The 18,545-nt window shown below is 44.2% G+C and overlaps 1 protein-coding gene across 4 annotated transcripts in view; it reads right to left on the reverse strand.

Moving 5' to 3' along the window:
* DPP6 (dipeptidyl peptidase like 6) overlaps positions 1–18,545 on the reverse strand; it is a 2,068,973-nt gene that overhangs the window by 327,191 nt on the left and 1,723,237 nt on the right. For all 4 annotated transcript variants that reach the window (XM_073677704.1, XM_073677702.1, XM_073677705.1 and 1 more), the window contains one exon: positions 15,764–15,851. In XM_073677704.1, coding sequence (XP_073533805.1) covers positions 15,764–15,851 — 88 coding nt within the window. The remainder of the gene's footprint in view (positions 1–15,763; positions 15,852–18,545) is intronic.

The following is an 18,545-nucleotide window of genomic DNA, read 5'->3' on the forward strand; positions in this document are numbered from 1 at the left end:
TACAAATAGGCAGCTGGTGGTTGGGGGCAGCCCGTTCCTGCCTGCTGTACCTGACTGGACACAAATATAGGGCGAAGCCCCACGTCAATTTTTTTTTAATTATTTCAGGAAATTCATGAAATAATGAAAAAAAAATTGATGTGGGGCTTCGCCCTATATTTGTGTCCAGTCAGGTACAGCAGGCAGGAACGGGCTGCTCCCAACCACCAGCTGCCTATTTGTACCTAGCCGGACACAACAATATAGGGAAGCCCTTTTATTCTTAATTATTCCATGAATTTCATGAATTTAAAAAAAAAATACGTGGAGCTTCGCCCTATTTTTGTGTCCAGCCAGGTACAACTAGGCAGCTGGGGGCTGGAATCTGCAGCGCAGGGAGGCCCAAGCTTTCTGGGCCCCACCCGCTGCAAATTGCAGTCCGCAGCCGCCCCGGAAAATGGCGCGTTCATAGAAGCGCCATCTTCTGGCGCTGTACCCAAGTCATCCAGGGCCCTGGTGCGGTGGCTCACTGGGTAATAAAGGGGTTAAGGCCAGCTTGGCATTATCAGCTGGCCCTAAGCCCGAAATTCATGGGGTCACGCCAATATTAGACATGACCACCATGAATTTCTAGTAAAGTATTTAAAAAAACACAAACACCCAGAAAAAAGTCCTTTAATTGAAATAAACACACAATTCTTTATTGTTCTAAATTAAACCATACTTACCGCCACGCCCATTCCAGCTGAAGCCAATGATCTCCTGCAATAAAAGTAAAAGAATAAAGCAACCTCATCCTTACCTTTCCATGGCTCCCACGACAGCTTCAGCTCTGCTACATCGAGATGACAGGCTGGACCGCAGCAGAACGCTGCCATCCAGCCTGTCATCCCGCAGACACTGAGAAGCGCAGGCATGCTTGCGCTACTCAGTGTCTGGCTGTGACGGCATCCAGATGAGCCGAGGTCATGTCCAATGAACTCGGCTCACCTCATGCACGTCACTGACAGCGTGGGAAAATTCTCACGCTGAAGCGCTGAGTGCAGGAGAATTTTCCCACGCTGTCAGTGACGTACATGAGGTGAGCCGAGTTCATTGTCGGCTCATCTGGATGCCGTCACAGTCAGACACTGAGGAGCGCAAGCATGCCTGCGCTTCTCAGTGTCTGCGGGATGACAGGCTGGATGGCAGCGTTCTGCTGCGGTCCAGCCTGTTATCTCGATGTAGCAGAGCTGAAGCTGTCGTGGGAACCATGGAAAGGTAAGGATGAGGTTGCTTTATTATTTTTCTTTTATTGCAGGAGATCGTTGGCTTCAGCTGGAATGGGCGTGATGGTAAGTATGGTTTAATTTAGAACAATAAAGAATTGTGTCTTTATTTCAATTAAAGGACTTTATTCTGGGTGTTTGTGTTTTTTTTTTAACTTTGACTATGGGGTTAGTAATGGGGGTGTCTTATAGACGCCTCTCCATTACTAACCTGGGCTTGATGTCAGCTGGCATTATAAGCTGACATCAACCCCAACCCTATTACCCCCTGCCACCGCACCAGGGCAGCGTGGAAGAGCGAGGCTAAGTTCCAGAATTGGCGCATCCTATGGATGCGCCATTTCTGGGGCGGCTGACGGCTGGTGTTTCTAGCCTGGGAGGGGGCCAATATTCATGGCTCCCTTCCTGGGCTATTAATATCAGCCCCCAGCTGTCTGCCTAGCCTTTGCTAGCTATTAAATTAGGGGGGACCCCACGTCATTTTTTTTGGGGGGGTCCCCCATTTTAATAGCTAGTAAAGGCTAGGTATTCAGCTGGGGGCTGATATTAGTAGCCTGGGAAGCTCCGTGGGTATTACCCCCTTCCCAGGCTTCAAACATCTGCCCCAGCTGTCTACTTAACCTCCGCTAGAGACTAAAATTACGGGGAACCCCACGCCAATTTTTTTTAATAATAAATCCTTTATTTTAATACTAAATGACAAGTACAGTAACCAACACTATCACTGTACTTATTATATATGTGACTGACATGTTTCTATCTATCTAATCTATGTGTGAAACTCTATTCTGTCTGTTATAAATTGTCGGGTACAGATGCTGAATTGCCGGCCGGCTTTTTTAAAGAGACGGTGCATGAAAACACTATTATTTTTTTTGATAAATCCTTTACACTAAATGACAATTACAGTAAGCAACACTGTCACTGTACTTCGTATATATGTGGCTGACATGTTTCTATCTATCTAATCTATGTGTGATTCTCTATTCCTTCTATTCTAAATTGTCGGGTACAGATGCTGAATTGCCAGCCGGCTTTTTTAAAGAGACGGTGCATGAAAACACTATTATTTTTTTTAATAAATCCTTTGCAGTAAATGACAAGTACAGTAAGCAACACTGTCACAGTACTTCATAGATATGTGACTGACATGTTTCTATCTATCTAATCTATGTGTGAAGCTCTATTCTGTCTGTTATAAATTGTCGGGTACCGCTGCTGAATTGCCGGCCGGCTTTTTTAAAGAGACGGTGCACGAAAACACTATTATATTTTTTAATAAATCCTTTACACTAAATGACAAGTACAGTAAGCAACACTGTCACTGTACTTCATATATATGTGACTGACATGTTTCTATCTATCTAATCTATGTGTGATGCTCTATTCCTTCATGTCTAAATTGTCGGGTACCGGTGTATGCCGCTGCTGAATTGCCGGCCGGCTTTTTTAAAGAAAGCGTCTTCTGAGCAGTTTGTGAGCTTTTGGACACCTTTGAAGGTGTTTTCTATGTGTTCCTATGTGTTTTTGTTTGCCTGCCATTGGTTTTAACGGTGTTCGACGGTGTTCTAAGGTGTTCGACGAACAGTTCGACGAACAGTTCCTCGAACATCCCGGTGTTCGACGAACCGAACAGAACCCGAACACTACGGGGGTGGCTCAACACTACTGCTTAGTTCTCTGTTACTTGGAATGCAAGCGGAAGTATGCAGCCAGCCAACAACCCACCCACAGGCCGCAATATTAAACTGCCACATTTCTGGACTGCTTGCACTTGAAATGTTGCCTTTTAGGCTTGTGGAGGCGGAAACTTTCCACAACCTCATGGAGGCAGCGGCCAAGTGTCCATACTCGGTCCCCAGCCGCTACTATTTCTCCTGGTATCTTCTCCGCCTTTCCACAAGCGAGGGTCCAGAAAATTACCCGTGCCCTCCCCAGTGCACTTATTGGGAAGGACAGCTTAACCACAAACACGTGGACAGGTGAATGTGGCCAGGGACGGTACATCTCACGGACGCATGTCACTGGGTTAATATTGTGCTCGGTCTCCTAGACAACGACCAAGTTATTCATGATGGTTGGATCATCCATCTCCTTAGCTTTGTGTTACTTGTAATGCAAGCGCAAGTATGCAGCCAACCACCCACCCACCCACAGGCTGCAATCCTAAATTGCCACATTTCTGGACTGCTTGCACTTGAAATGTTGCCCTTTAGGCTCGCCGATGCGGAAGCTTTCCACAATCTCATGGCGGCAGCGGCCGGGTGTCCATACTCGGTCCCCAGCCGCCACTATTTCTCCCGGTATCATCTCCACCTTCCACAAGCGCGAGTCCCAGAACATTACCTGTGCCCTCCCCAGTGCACTTAAGTGGGAAGGACCGCCTAACCACAAACACGTGCATGTGGCCAGGGATGGTTCATCTCACTGACGCATTCCACTGGGTTAATATTGTGGAAGCTGGGACCCAGTGGGACCCTGGGACGAAACACGTCCTCCCGAAGCAGAGGATCAATCAGGGGTTACCTGGCTCCTGGGTCAATCAGGGTTACCCCTACATTCTACAGATCCTGCACCACCTCTTTCTTCTCCTCTTCAGCCTACATTTCCATCACTTGATTCATTTTTTCAGGACATATTCCAGATTATTTACTTAAACTTCGTGTGTGGCAATAACAATAAGCAGGACTGTATGATTAGGCGATAAACCACACACCGTTGCAGAGTTGTTGAAAGCTGTATCAGAGAACCTGGTGTCAGCTCTGAAGCTAGGCAAGCTCGCACATGTACAATCCCTGGCCCATGTGCTCAAATTAGTGGTTCTGCAGTTTCTCAAAATCTACATGGATCTGCCAGAGCTGCTTGTGAAAGTACGCCATACGTGGGCCCATTTCAGAAAGTCAGCTACAGCTTCCGCTGCCTTGACAGGGCTTCAGCAGTGTTTGCAGCTTCTAGTTCACCTACTGGTGTGTGATGTGACTACGCGTTGGAAATCAACGTTTAAGATGTTTGTAATGATTTTGAGCAGCAGAGAGCAGTTGTTGAGTACCTGCTTCAACACGTCCATCGGCATTCAGGTCAGCCTCCTCACATAAGAGCTCATGAGTGGGCATGGATGTCTGACATCTGTGCCCTCCTCCAAAACTTTGAGGACTCCACCAAGGTGGTGAGTGGCGATGACACCATAATTAGCTTCACTATCCCTCTTCTCTGTCTACTGAAATGCTCGCTGCTCACAATTAAAGAGGAGTCATTGCAGGCAGAGCAAGGAACTGTACAGGGTGATGCTACCCAGCCCAGCCTCATCTCAGCGCGGATTGGGTGATAATGAGGAAGAAGAGGAAGAGAACATACACAGTAATACTCTTGGAACAGTGAAGTCTCGGCTGTTGGCAGTCTGGCACACAAGGCCGACATTATATTCCCCTGCCTTTACCATGACCATCGCGTTGTACGCATTTTGGGCATTACAGAAAACTGGCACCTTAAGAGAGAATTCTTGGAGACGGAGGCGTGAGGTTCTGATTAATGAGGATGTCTGTCTTGGGTCAGTTGCAGAACGGAGGGCACAGGAGTGGTGATACAGAGAAGAGGGAAGAGATATAGGCCGGTGCAGAACTGTGGACAGCTTGGTGGGTGAGAGAGATGAGTTTGTATTGTATTCTATAGTGATTGTTTAACCTAACCTGTACAATGACTGGCACAGGGTAGAGGCGTCGGTGAAGCAGCTTGATAGAAATATGACCCTGGCTGCTGCATTCAGAAGGGATTGGAGAGGAGACAGTTTGTTTAGAGGGAGACCGATTAGAAGAGAGTTGCACTAGTGAATAAGAGTGACAGTAAGAGCTTTTGCAATATCAAAGGTGAGAAAAGGTCGACTGCTGGAGAAGTTTTTAAGGTGCAGGTGATATGAGCGAGTGTGTGATTTTCTAAGTTGAATAAAGGAAAGTTGTGTGTCAAATATGACTCCAAGATAGCAGGTGTGCCGAGTGGGAGTTATGGTGGCAGCACCTAAAGGAAATTGTCAGGTATAGGTAGGCTAGTAGAGGGAGGAAACCGAAGGAGTTCATTTTGGGAGATATTAAGTTCAGGCTCTTGTTGAAGAATTATAACAAAAAAAATTCCCATCTGACAACGCTGGCGGCAGAGGTCACAGTCGAGACAGTTCATTGGACAACCAAGGAGTACAAGTGAGGAAGACACAAACCAGATGCAGCAAAGGCAGGAGAACACTGTCAAATGTCTGAGACAGTTTTCTCAGACCCTCCCAGCGCCCAGGCCCTGATACATGGGGTACTCTGACAAGGAAGGAAAAGTTTTGGAAGATGCAAGCTGGACACGTGGCATGAACTGTCTTTCTCGCATTTTATCAGAGACAGCTTTTAGTGCCGCCGGGGGCTTTATAACTGATAAAACTGATAGGCTAATCCACCTGTCAACTGAAAATGCTGACAGGCTGACTCTTATAAAAATGAACAAGGGCTGAATTGGGCCAGACTTCTCAACACCACCAGATGATAGCATCAAACATAAACTCAAATCCAGTGGTTACTTTTTGGGGGTCTATTCCCATGCACCCCTTCACACCCAGACATGGGTATACCCTTCAGGAATTGTTCTATTTTATGTCACCCTCCTTCTTCTCCTCATCCTCCACCCCCATATCACCAGGGAGACCGTGATGCAACACCCACATAATTTTTTTAAGGGTGTTTCTGATCAGATACGAGCAAATATTTCAATATTGGTATTGCCGTTTTTGCAATATTCGCCAATGTAATTATCGAATATTCACCGAACATTACCAAACGCCATTGGATTCAATGGGTGCCAAAACCAAACGTATACACAACACCTTCAAACGGGACCAAAAGCTGCCAAAACACATCAATTTAGGGGCAGTCACCAGGAAAGTGCCATCAATTGACCCAGAGAACAAGTAGTATAATTATTATTATTTATTATTATAGCGCCATTTATTCCATTGCTCATTTCATGTGAAAAGAAGTCACTGACTGGTACAAGAGCAGAGAGGACCCTGCCCGTGAGGGTGCAAAAACAGTCTATAAGGAATGGGTGAGGATACAGTAGGTGAAGGTACAGCTGGTCGTGCAGCGGTATAGTGGAGCGAGGGTTACTGCAGGTTGTGGCTTGTTGGAAGAGGTGGGTCTTCAGCTTCCTTTTAAAGGTTTCAACAGAAAGCGAGAGTCTGATATGTCGGGGTACACAGTTCAAGAGTAGAAGGGATGCCCAAGGAAAATCTTGTATGCGATTGTGGGATAGGAAAGAAGACCGCAGTATAGAAGCAGATCTTGTGAGGATCGGAGGTTGCATGCTGGTATGTACTGGGAGACTAGGTCACAGATATATGAAGCAGACAGGTTGTGGATGGCTTTGCATGTCATGGTTACGTTTTTGAACTGAAGTCTCTGGCCAATGGGGAGCCAGTGCAGGGATCATAGATTGCAATCTTATAGATTGCTGGAGCCAGTCAACAGTAAAATTGCAGCATTAGAATGTCCAGGAACCTTCCCACACACTTTTCTTAGCCAGGGCTGGTTCTCGGCAGGGTTTTATGGGCCCACCAAAGAATCCTCGGTTGGGCCATGGCTTCTCCATCAGCAGAGTTCATGATAGTGTAAACTTTGCAGCTGCTATGGGGCTCTTGAGCGGGGGGGAAAGGCGGGCCCTCAAAATCAAATCCTCTGGTGGGCCCAATGTTTTTCACTGACACTGCTTCTCAGTGAGAGTTATATTTCACCACAGTCATATTATTTAGCTCAGTGAAAGAACTGGCATAGAGGGAAACCATATCTACTCCGGCTGTCATTTCTCCACCACCAGGTTCTGCCCATTGTCACACACGACCATGCCTGGCTGTATGTTCAGCAGTGAGAGCCACAGATCAGGTTGCTGTTTTACAGCTTTCAACAACTTTGCAGCGGTGGGCGGTTTGTCACCTAAGCATTAAGCATATTATCTTCAGCACAGCCTGTTGCCGCCTGGCCAAGGCAGTGCTGCAGTGCTTCCAGCTTGTGACTGATGTGGTCATTATGGAAATGGAGGACAAACAGGAGGAGGAGGTGCAGGAGCTGAAGAATGTGATTACATTGAGATTACATTGGCGAGTTTTTATACTAAAGAAAGATCCTACTGTGTTTTTATTTATTTTTTATTTTTTTTTTACGTCTCTTCAAATGTGTATTGGAGTGCGTCCTAATTTTTGGCAGCCCTTGAAATTGTTGCATATGCAATAACAGTATAGGAGACACACTCCTTAATAATGGGAAGGACAATTCAAATAAATTCTATGTTCTAGAATATGAACTGTCTTATCTGAAATTCTTTTATGGGTGAGGTATCGCAGTATGGATAGCTGCCCCAAAAAATGTAAAATCTATTCTATTACCTATCGATAACGTTGTCAGATGCATTTACAATAGGAACAGGTGCTGCTGCTCGGTGGTATCATCACAAGCTACACATGAGTGTTCATTCTGATCGCATAAATGTCTTTCACAGTCCATAACTTTATTTTTTTTATTTCTTTGGCCTTATATACAAGTCATTACCTTGGAAAGAATGTTTCTTGCCATTTTTTCCATTTTAGCTTGTTTTTTGTATGTTTTTTTTTTGTCAGTCCGCAAAAGTGGCATAATACTCTGACAACATTGTTCACAGATATGTCATTTTTCAGCGGCCAAGTGAGAATAGGCTTGAACCCTCAACTGCAAAACTTTAAATGAAGTGTAATATTTGACACGCTCACAATAATTGCTGGATTATTAGGGCAGTCATATGGGATAACGTTTCATGGCCACAGTTTCAGGCAGTTGCCTAATAGTATTATTATTATTTATTATTATAGCGCCATTTTTTCCATGGCGCTTTACATGTGAAAAAGGGGTATACATACATGAACTATTACAAGGATCTTTAACAAAACGGGTCGACAACTGGCACAGGAGGAGTGAGGACCCTGCCCGCGAGGGCTCACAATCTACAAGGGATAGGTGTGGATACAGTAGGTGAGGGTACAGCTGGTCGTGCAGCAGTATGGTGGAGCACTGGTTACTGCAGGCTGTAGGCTTGTCAGAAGAGGTGGGTCTTCAGGTTCCTTTTGAAGGTTTCCATGGTAGGCGAGAGTCTGATATGTTGGGGTAGAGAATTCCAGAGAAGGGGGGATACACGGGAGAAATCTTGTATGCGATTATGGGAAGAGGAGACAAGAGGGGAGTAGAGAAGGAGATCTTGTGAGGATCGGAGGTTGCGTGTAGGCATGTACCGGGAGACTAGGTCAGAGATATAAGGAGGAGACAGGTTGTAGATGGCTTTGTATGTCAGGTTTAGGGTTTTGAACTGGATTCTCTGGGCATTGGGGAGCCAGTGAAGGGATTGACAGAGGGGAAAGGCCGGGGAATAGCGTGGGGACAGGTGGATTAGTCGGGCAGCAGAGTTTAGGATAGATTGGAGGGATGCGAGAGTGTTGGAGGGGAGGCCACAGAGCAGGAGGTTGCAATAGCCAAGGCGGGAGATGATGAGGGAGTGCACTGTTGTTTTTGCAGATTTGTGGTTGAGGAATGTGCGGATCAGGGAGATATTTTTGAGTTGGAGTCGGCAGGAAGTAGAAAGGGCTTGGATATGTGGTTTGAAGGAGAGATCAGAGTCCAGGGTTACCCCAAGGCAGCGAGCTTGAGGGACTGGGGAGGGTGGACAGCCATTGACGTTGATAGATAGGTCAGGTGGGGGGGATGAATGAGATGGTGGAAAGACAATGAATTCTGTTTTATCCATGTTAAGCTTTAGAAATCTTTCAGAGAAGAAGGATGAGATAGCGGACAGACATTGTGGGATTTTGGTTAGTAGGGTGGAGATATCGGGTCCAGAGAGGTAGATCTGTGTGTCGTCAGCATAGAGGTGGTACTGAAAGCCATGAGACTCTATGAGTTATCCCAGGCCAAAGGTGTAGATGGAGAAGAGCAGGGGTCCTAGGACTGAACCTTGGAGGACACCGACAGATAGGGGGTGAGATGAGGAGGTGATGTGTGAGTGGGAGACATTGAATGTCCTGTCTGTTAAGTATGAGGAGATCCAAGATAGGGCCAAGTCTTTGATGCCAAGAGATGAGAGAATCTGTAGTAAGAGGGAGTGGTCCACTGTGTCGAAGGCAGATGACAGGTCTAGGAGGAGGAGGACAGAGTAGTGTCGCTTGGATTTGGCGGTTAGTAGGTCGCTGGTGACTTTAGTCAGGGCAGTCTCAGTAGAATGGTGTGGTCGGAAGCCAGATTGGAGGCGGTCAAAGAGAGAGCAGGAGGAGAGGTGGGAAGACAGTTCAGAATGGATGTGTTGTTCCAGTAGTTTTGAGGTGAAAGGGAGAAATGATATGGGGCGATAGCTAGTCAGTGAGGACGGGTCAAGGAAAGGCTTTTTGAGGATGGGTGTGATCGAGGCATGTTTGAAACATGAGGGGAAGACACCTGTTGTTAGTGACAGGTTGAAAAGGTGGGTAAGGGTTGGGATGAAGACTGTGGTAAGGTTGGGGATAAGATGGGACGGGATTGGGTCAAGTTCACAGGTGGTGAGGTGTGATTTGGAGAGTAAAGAAGAAAATTGGTCTTCTGTAATGGTGGAGAAGCTGGTTTTGGAGGAGGAGGATTGAGTAGGTGTGAGGAGGGGCTGGGGACACTTTAGGCTGATATCTGGGGCTATGTCTACAAATATCTGTAATTATTACAGCAGCAGCAGACAGGATGTTCAATGAACCCTTTTGTACTCTATCATATACTGCTGTCTGCCACATACACTGCCTTCCTGCCTAGCACTGATAACATGCAGCTGGATTAGTCCTCAGAAGGACTGTTAGTTCATATGAATATATATATATATTGTGGAATACCTATACTAACTATAAACAAGCAAATCTCTCCCTGACGCAGCAGCACATCTCCCTACTCTGCCTGATTCCGGGGTAGACTGTGGCGACCATGGCGGCGCCAGGTCTTATATAGACTTGATGATGCTGTGCGGCCAGTTAATCACTGTAATGACCACAACCAACATGGCTACGGCATTACAGGGCATGGCAGGCAATCCCTGCATGTTCATTGGCTCTCTAAAGAGCGCCAAACATGTAGGGAGGGGACCCGAGCTCGCGCCCGAGCAACCCGGAAATACTCGCCGAGCGCTGAGCTTGTCGAGCACCGTGATGCTCGGGTGAGTACCGAACAGTGGCGAGCATGTTTGCTCATCACTACTGGACAATCCAAATGTCTTTAATAGGAAATTGCCTCTCAAAGGCTTATTTTAAATCCGGATGGTTACTTGGATACAAAGCCCATGAACTTCTGTAATAAATGAACCTATCAATACATAATATTGACTGCTAAGCAAATCACTTGGTAATGATTCCCTGTTAATAGCAGTGGTCCCAGGAGCTGCACATAATATTTGACTGTATTAAATGTCACACTGCCGTTCTTTTTCATTTTGTAACTTTTCATTGCAAGGCTTGGTTTAATACAGTACGGAAAAATACATGTGTAAATGTGTTTACTATGACATACACATATATTCGTTCATTTTATTATTTAAAGAGAAACAATAAATACAATTATATAACATATTAATCAGATTAGAAGCAATACTGTTACCACCCTAATTTAGCATATGATGGAGCATGACACAATTTCATATACAGTAAAGAGGCCCTAAAGACTTCTACAGGTGCTATAAAAATGATGATTGATGATGGGCCAATTTATAGGATCCACATAATTTAGATAAGCTACAATGTTTAAAAAAAACTCAATGTTTAAAAAAATATATATTTTTTTTTATACAGGCTAACACTAGACTCGTAATTCCTTTTCTTTTCAGCAGTCACGTGGACAAAGGCTGCAATGAACTGACCTAAACACATTAAATTTTTATAGGAGAGCTTTCTAGGCAAATTTAGTAGTGGTCTAAGCCAGTAGTTTTGAAAGTTCTCACTCCAGAGAATCCCAAACCATTAAGCAACCTAGATCTATCCGTAGGATTATTACTAGACTTGGTCTCCATCAACAAGATGGTTATTGGGTGGCTGGGCTTCAATCAACCTTGGGGGCTGCACTCAAATGCACTCAATGGGCTTCAATATTTTTTTTTATCTATTAAACTGTTTTAAATGGTCTTCATTTTTTGTAAAATATTTTTTGTTCTACTTTTCTTTTATAAACCTTTCTTTGTCAGGCCACAGTCTGGCCTTGATTTTTTCTTGGGCTGCTCATAGAAATATAGTGGCAGCCTGTTTGACATGAAGTATTGTAAAATTATTTTGCTTTATTTTGCATTTTTCCTTTAAGTCACAATCAGATGCCACACAGATGAAATTACAACAAGGAAAATTATAATAAAAAGGAAAACATAATTACAGCACAGCTGAAATCCTCTCTGCAACTGACTTGGTGCTAAGTAAGACTGCTTAGCAGTTTAGTGTAAACACAATTAAAAAATAATCATTACTTTTCAGTTTTAAAAACAATCATGTAGCCCACTGACCCTTGGCTGACCTAGGTTTCACTTTGCTCAAGGCTTCTTCCTCATTCTGAGCTTCCCCTGAAGAAGCCCAGAATCAGGCGAAACCTAGGTCAGACAAGAGCTAGTGGACAACAAGGTTGTTTTTGTATGTGAAAAGCACTGATTGTCTTTTATATTTGTGAGCATGGAATAAGGATTTCCTTATCCGTTAACTATTGGTGGATAGTTGCACTATGTTCTCTGACCTTCGTATCTCCAGGCTTTGTACCATGTACCGAGGACAACTAGCAAAATTGTATACAAAGGAAAACAGAAGAATCTACATGTGCTTGCATATTCCCTATGGGGATACAACATTTTCCCTGAGAAAAAGTATAGCAATAGTGAGTGATCTTTCAAAAAAGACTGTTGATTTATAATTAGAATTAAAGTTGAGTCAAGGACATTTCATGACTTTATTTGTTATTCTAAAGGATAGGTGGACTATAGTATTCTGGACTATATTTATTTATTTTACTCATTTATATAGCACCATTAACTTCCACAGTGCTTTAACGACATTATCATCACTGTCCCCATCAGACCTCACTATCTAAATTCCCTATAAGTATGTATTTAGAGTGTGGGAGGAAACCCACATAAACACGGGAAGAACATACAAACTCCTGGAAGATTTTGTCTTTGGTGGGATTTGAACCCAGGACCTCAGTACTGCAAAGCAATAGTGCTAACCACTAGTGATGAGCGAGTATGTTTTGTTAACCCTTTCACCGAGTATACTTGGGCGAGCACCGAGTATTTATAGCTGCTCGGTGATATGTTTGAATCACTCCCGTGTGCATGATTTGCGACTGTTTGATAGCTTTGATACATGTGAGGAATGTCGGCTTCTTACACATTCCTCACATATATTAAAACTGCCAAACCGTCGCAAATCACGCACACGCACATTGCTTGTGGGCAGGGACACTTCCCAGTAAGTGTAAGATACCCAGTCGCCGCCGCCATAAGATTGTGGACAGCTTCCGCCTCCACGAGCCTAAAAGGCCACATTGCAAGTGCAAGTAGCTGTCAAAAATTTGGCAGTATAGTATTGCAGCCTGTGGGTTGGTGGGTGGCTGCCTGCATACTTGCACTTGCATTCCAAGGAATGGGGTAGGGACAACTGAACGCTGCACTGGGACAAGGACGTGGATGGTGATTGTTGCAAGTCTGCAACGACAGGTGCATGGCAGGAGGCATCTTTGCATGCGCCAAGGATCACTTATGATGGGCACACTTTTAGGCAGTGACCTGGGAGTCAGAGATGCTTCCAGAGGTCTTCCCCATGCTGTTCCCATGTATTTTCAGCACTGTATGCATGTGTCTGATGATGTGTCACACACCACATGGCCAGATAAGGTTGTAAAATGTTAAAATGACATTTCCTGGTGAATGCATTTGTCTTGGTTGAAAGCAATGCAAAAGTGCAAAAACGCTACTTGTGAACATAGCCCAAGGTGTGAAGGAGTATTTTTGTTTTTTGGTTATTTATTTTGCCTTATATACAAGTCATTACCCTGGAAAGGATGTTCCTTAACATATTTCCCAGGAAAATCCATTTTGGTTTCGTTTTTGTATGTTTTATTGTGAGTCCGTAAAAGTGGTGTAATACTCTGACAATGTTGTTGACAGCAGTGATCTGGGAGTCAGAGATGCTTCCAGGGGTCTTCCCCATGCTGTTCCCATGTCATTTGAGCACTGTTCCCATCGATTTGGGCAATCTTTAGGCCCTCTGCAGGCCGCCGGGGGTAGCCGCCTGAAAAATGCTCGAGTTTCCCATAGAACTTACATTGGGCTCGTTGCTCGGGTTGAGCACCCGAGTATTCCAATGTGCTCGACCTGAGCAACGAGTACCCAAGCATTTTAGTGCTCGCTCATCACTAGTTCTTACCAACAGGCAGGTCGTTCAGTGAGTCAATACATACTAATATGCCACAACCTCCATGCAGATATCGGTGGCAGTATGTTACAAGCATGTCAGAGCACACTTGTATGGAACAATTGCCTCATATAGATGAACCTCCACAGCCTTTTAATTTTGTCCTTGGGAACTTAAAAAGCACACCTGCTTTTTATTCAATAAATGTGTATGTACATACATGTAGTGTAGTGCAAGTGTATTAATATACACACCTACCACCGCTTTCTCCAGTGTCCAGCGCCGTTCTTCTCTACTTCTCTATGACGTCACCGCAATTCTGATAACCCAGCTCGTTCTATGCACTATGCATGAGTCGAAGTCTATTTTACAATGAAAGCCTATGGAGTCTCGTTCCGATGCTACATTGGCTTTTATTGTAAAAGATACTTCCAGGTCACGGAGAGAGCAACGTAACCCGAAGAGTCTGTAGAGCGGTGACGTCAGAGAGGAGCAGAACGCCGCTAGACACCGGCGAGAGCAGCCATAAGCGAGTATATTAATACACTCACACTACATTACATGCATGTACACACATTTAATGAAAAAAAAAGTTAGAGGGGGTGCTTCTTTAATTTTTATGCAGCCTACATTAAAAAGTTAGGGGACTAAATTTACTTTGTCAGTTCAGGTTTTTCTTTTATCTTCCGTTTTCATATGTTCCACAACAGTTCTAATAATTTGAACAGAATGATCAGACTGCTAGCTTGGCTATGTCAGCACTTTTACAAGTTGTGCATATTTAATGTTGATGTCATATTTTGTTTTTCAAGATTAGCAGCATTCGGGAGGAGGTTATGGCAGAGAAGTGACAAAGTAACTGCTTCATATGGCTACATTTTTCAAAAGATTTTGAAAATAAAACTTTAAATGCGAGCTGTGCAATGAGATAAGCACATATTCGGGAAGGACTATTTGTGTAAACAATTATGTAGTCTTCAATAGTCATGGAGCTGTAATTTTGACATTAAATGGACCTAGCAATGCTGAAGGCCAATCTATAGAGAACATGTACTTGTTCACTTTTAAGTATGCCTTAAATTTTGTTGCCCTTAATGCACCCAGAACAAGATGTATCAAGCTCCACCATGACACGTGGTATATGCGACCTACCATAGGAATTGCATGAACTGCACAAATAGCATTAAGGACCCAACAAACTTTCAATTCCCTAAATCAATAGATTAAGCTTGCAAAACATTTGTAAGCTCAAATAAGTTATCTGGGAATTTAGCCATAAGAATTATCTTAAGCAGATAAAAAGCTCTAAATTAACTTCCATTGGGTTTTTTGTTGCTGGACTATTGCGGTCCATTATTGGGTCAACCTCAGGATTTAATGCCGAATCTGGGATGGGCCAAAAGCAGCAACTTTTCCTGTTCATAAGTCAGGCACACAGTCAAGGCTCCAGCAAGTGATGTCACTGGTCTCTGCACACTGGGTATTCTGACACCGCTCTGTTGCCGGCTCTTCACTGCTGATCTGAGCTGGTAACACAGTGTGCACTGTCATTGTGCACATTGCACAGTGCATACCCTTCAGGGACTAGCCCTGAAATGAGCATCACTGATGAAGCTTTGTTTCAGGGAGCCTCTTCCTACTGAGGACTCTGAGTATCCCAGCATGCACTGGGATTCTCTAACAAAGCATCATTAACAAGGAAGTAGTGAGCAAAATAGAAAATCAGTTAGATAGTGTAGTTAGGGAAGGATAAGGGATTTTTAATGCACGTATATTAAAAAATAGTTTATATTATGGCACTAAATAGATTGGGATTTAGAATGAAAATTATTTTGGCCTTTAGACCACTCCTTTAAGACCTCCAAATCTGGGTTAAGTACTGAACTGTAGAGTCATGTATTTCTAAATAATGAATACTATGAGATTTAAGCTGATGCCTGCAGTCAGATTCCGGTCTAAATTATATATTGTAACAGATAAAGACTTGTAAAAGATAAGAAATGCAGTGTATTTACAAACGTATTCAACTTTTTCTGTTAATTTATACTAGATGAAAATTGTATTTTTTGTTACTTACCAGTTGTTGACTCCTAGGGCCCCATCCGGCATACTGGAGATATGCTTTTTCTACCTCTACTTCTGGTGGATTTAAGTCTGTACGTTTTCTGTAAAGAAAAGGTAACATAAATACATCAGTTGTAACAAATCAAAATAATAACAGATTACAAGATCATATTTCTATTGTCATTTTCACATAGCATGAATGGATCAATTGTATTCTTAAAGGAATATTCTCAACATATTTTTTTTTTTGCAAAGGGTTCAGAGTAGTTTAAAATAAATAAATCCTGTTCTGACATTTACCTGGTCCCTACTTGTGTCTAATTCTGGACTCCATCTTGACACACAAGAAATGGCAAGAAATCCCTGATCAACCAATTACCGGCTACAACAGGTCACTGATGTAGCCAGTGATTGGCTAACTGAAAGAACTCCACAAGATTGTTCCAAGCAAGAGCAAGATGTTATCTCTCCATGTACTCTACAGCTGGAAGATAGTCGGGTGAAACCTCATCAGAGGACCCCCTTTTTCTTTTCTGACTAAGGTGGATGTTTGACACATCTAGTGATGTGTCCTAGAAGGCACAAAAAGCCATTTCTAATTTTTTAGATTTGCCAGAACTGCATTGTGTAAATGTATTAAAACACGAAAGAAAGAGATTAAGAAAAAACCCACTAAAAGTTCATGACAGCAAGTAAAAAACAAACACATCTTTGGAATATGGAAATCCATATCTCTATTGTAAATTTTAACAACATTTTTCTAATTTGATCTAAATCTAAGTATCATGAATACTTTACGATGGATGTAAACTTCAACAAAGAACAGAAGTTAAATTCATTATCTATAATGATAGCAGTTTACATTTTGGTGGTTAAATCTTCTCACATCACTAATTTCAGTTTACTGATTAATTTTTCCATGTCATGAAAATAGAAGAAAATTGCACATTTGATCAACAGGATAGTAAATGAGCTCACGCAAGAAAGTGCTATAATTAAAACAAATGTTTTATAACAATGTTACATCAAGCAAAGGTGGAGAGAAAAAATGATTGAAACTAATAATTCCGACAAGGAAACAGACGAGTGTTGTCAGTTCCAGTCAATGTCTCATCTTTCAAAAGCACAAGACTCAATTACACTGACGAGTGAAGCATGAACCTTCTCAGATAAGAATTAAAACTCTGTAAAATGAGATTGTCACTAGTCACAAATGGTGACCTTAACATACAATTCATCATTATATCTGTACATTGTGTCAGTACAAGTGGACGACATAAATCCTTGATGGTCTAATAAAGGTGTCTCGGCTAACCATGACATCCTATAACAGATGCAAGAAAATGTTTGTTTTGTCAAATCTTCCAATGAAAGAAAAGACAACAGTGAGATACCAGCCAAGTGACATGGCAAAAGACTAGAGTCTATAGACTTATCCCATTCCAGGTCATTAAAATATTTTATGGCATGTGGTTTTATAATAGCATGTCCATTGTCACGCAGTGCCTTGGGACTATAGGCGCTAACCAGGTCCCTACAACTAGGAGCGCCCTAGTCCATCCCTGTCCCCCAGATTACTCCTGAAGGTGGAGACACCAGTTTCACATGCCTTGCTATACTCCAAAATCAACCCTTATCTGTTCCCTCCCTCACCCAGGTGGGTGGGAAGCCAAAGTGTATAGGAATACACTAACCAGACAAACATGGGAAGAAGGACAGGGATAAATGAAAATAACAATCGCACAAAATAGACTCACCAAGAACAGAGTGGAACACAGGGGGAGTGTAGCATCGGCGTCTCTGCCTTCTGCCAGGCAGAGATGCCGTCCCTCTCACCGCCGCGCTCCCTGCCCGGCGTCCTCCAGCGCTCCTCTTCCTGCTTCTGCTGCCGGCGCACTGCTTCCCGGGCACTGTGCTTAGGGCGCGTGCTCCCTTCCTCTTAAAGGGGCCGCGTGCGCCGCCCTACGGAGTCCCCTGCCAATTGCCGGAGGTCCTCCCATATATAAGGCACCTCCTCCAAAATGGAGGTGCCCGAGCAACAGTTGATGCACAGTGTTCTAACCTCTGCTTCAGCCCTCAGGTCCCGCTACTAGCCTGACTGCTAGTCCTGCCCGCCAGCCTGACTATCAGTCCAGTCCGCCAGCCTGACTACTCTCCAGCCCGACAGTCTGTCTTCCATTCAGTCCGCCAGTCTGTCTATGGGCTTCACCCGCCTGCTTACCTGGAAGCACCTGCCTGTTACCTGTCATCCTACCTGGAGGCTCCTGCCTGTCACTTGCCGTGACCACCTGTCTGCCTATCCGGAGGCTCCTGCCCTTCACTTGCCGTGACCACCTGTCTGCCTACCCAGAGGCTCCTGCCCGTCACTTGCCGTGACCACCTGACAGCCTACCTAGAGGCTTCTGCCTGTCATTTGCCGTGACCACCAGTCTGTCTACCCAGAGGCTTCTGCCCGTCACTTGCCGTGACCACCTGACAGCCTACCTAGAGGCTCCCGCCTGTCACTTGCCGTGACCACCTGACAGTCTACCTAGAGACTTTTGCCTGTCGCCTGCTGTCTCTGCCAGTTCATCTACCCGGACCTCTTGTCAGCCTGCCTGCTGTGCCCATCTGCAGTATCGGTCAGTCTCAGCCATCTGACCCGTGGGAGTCACCTGCTCCCTTACAAGGTCGTCCCCAGAGTCGTTAGCCGCCATACGCCCAGGGTCGGTCCGAGTTGATACTTAATTACGCCCCTCTGGGCCCCTCCTTGCACCGCAGCACAGAGGTTCCACCACCCGGATCCGTAACAGGGA

The sequence above is a fragment of the Phyllobates terribilis genome, unplaced genomic scaffold (genome assembly GCF_046119375.1).
Source record: "Phyllobates terribilis strain yellow unplaced genomic scaffold, ASM4611937v1 Scaffold_4__5_contigs__length_816908805, whole genome shotgun sequence".
NCBI classification, from domain to species: domain Eukaryota; kingdom Metazoa; phylum Chordata; class Amphibia; order Anura; family Dendrobatidae; genus Phyllobates; species Phyllobates terribilis.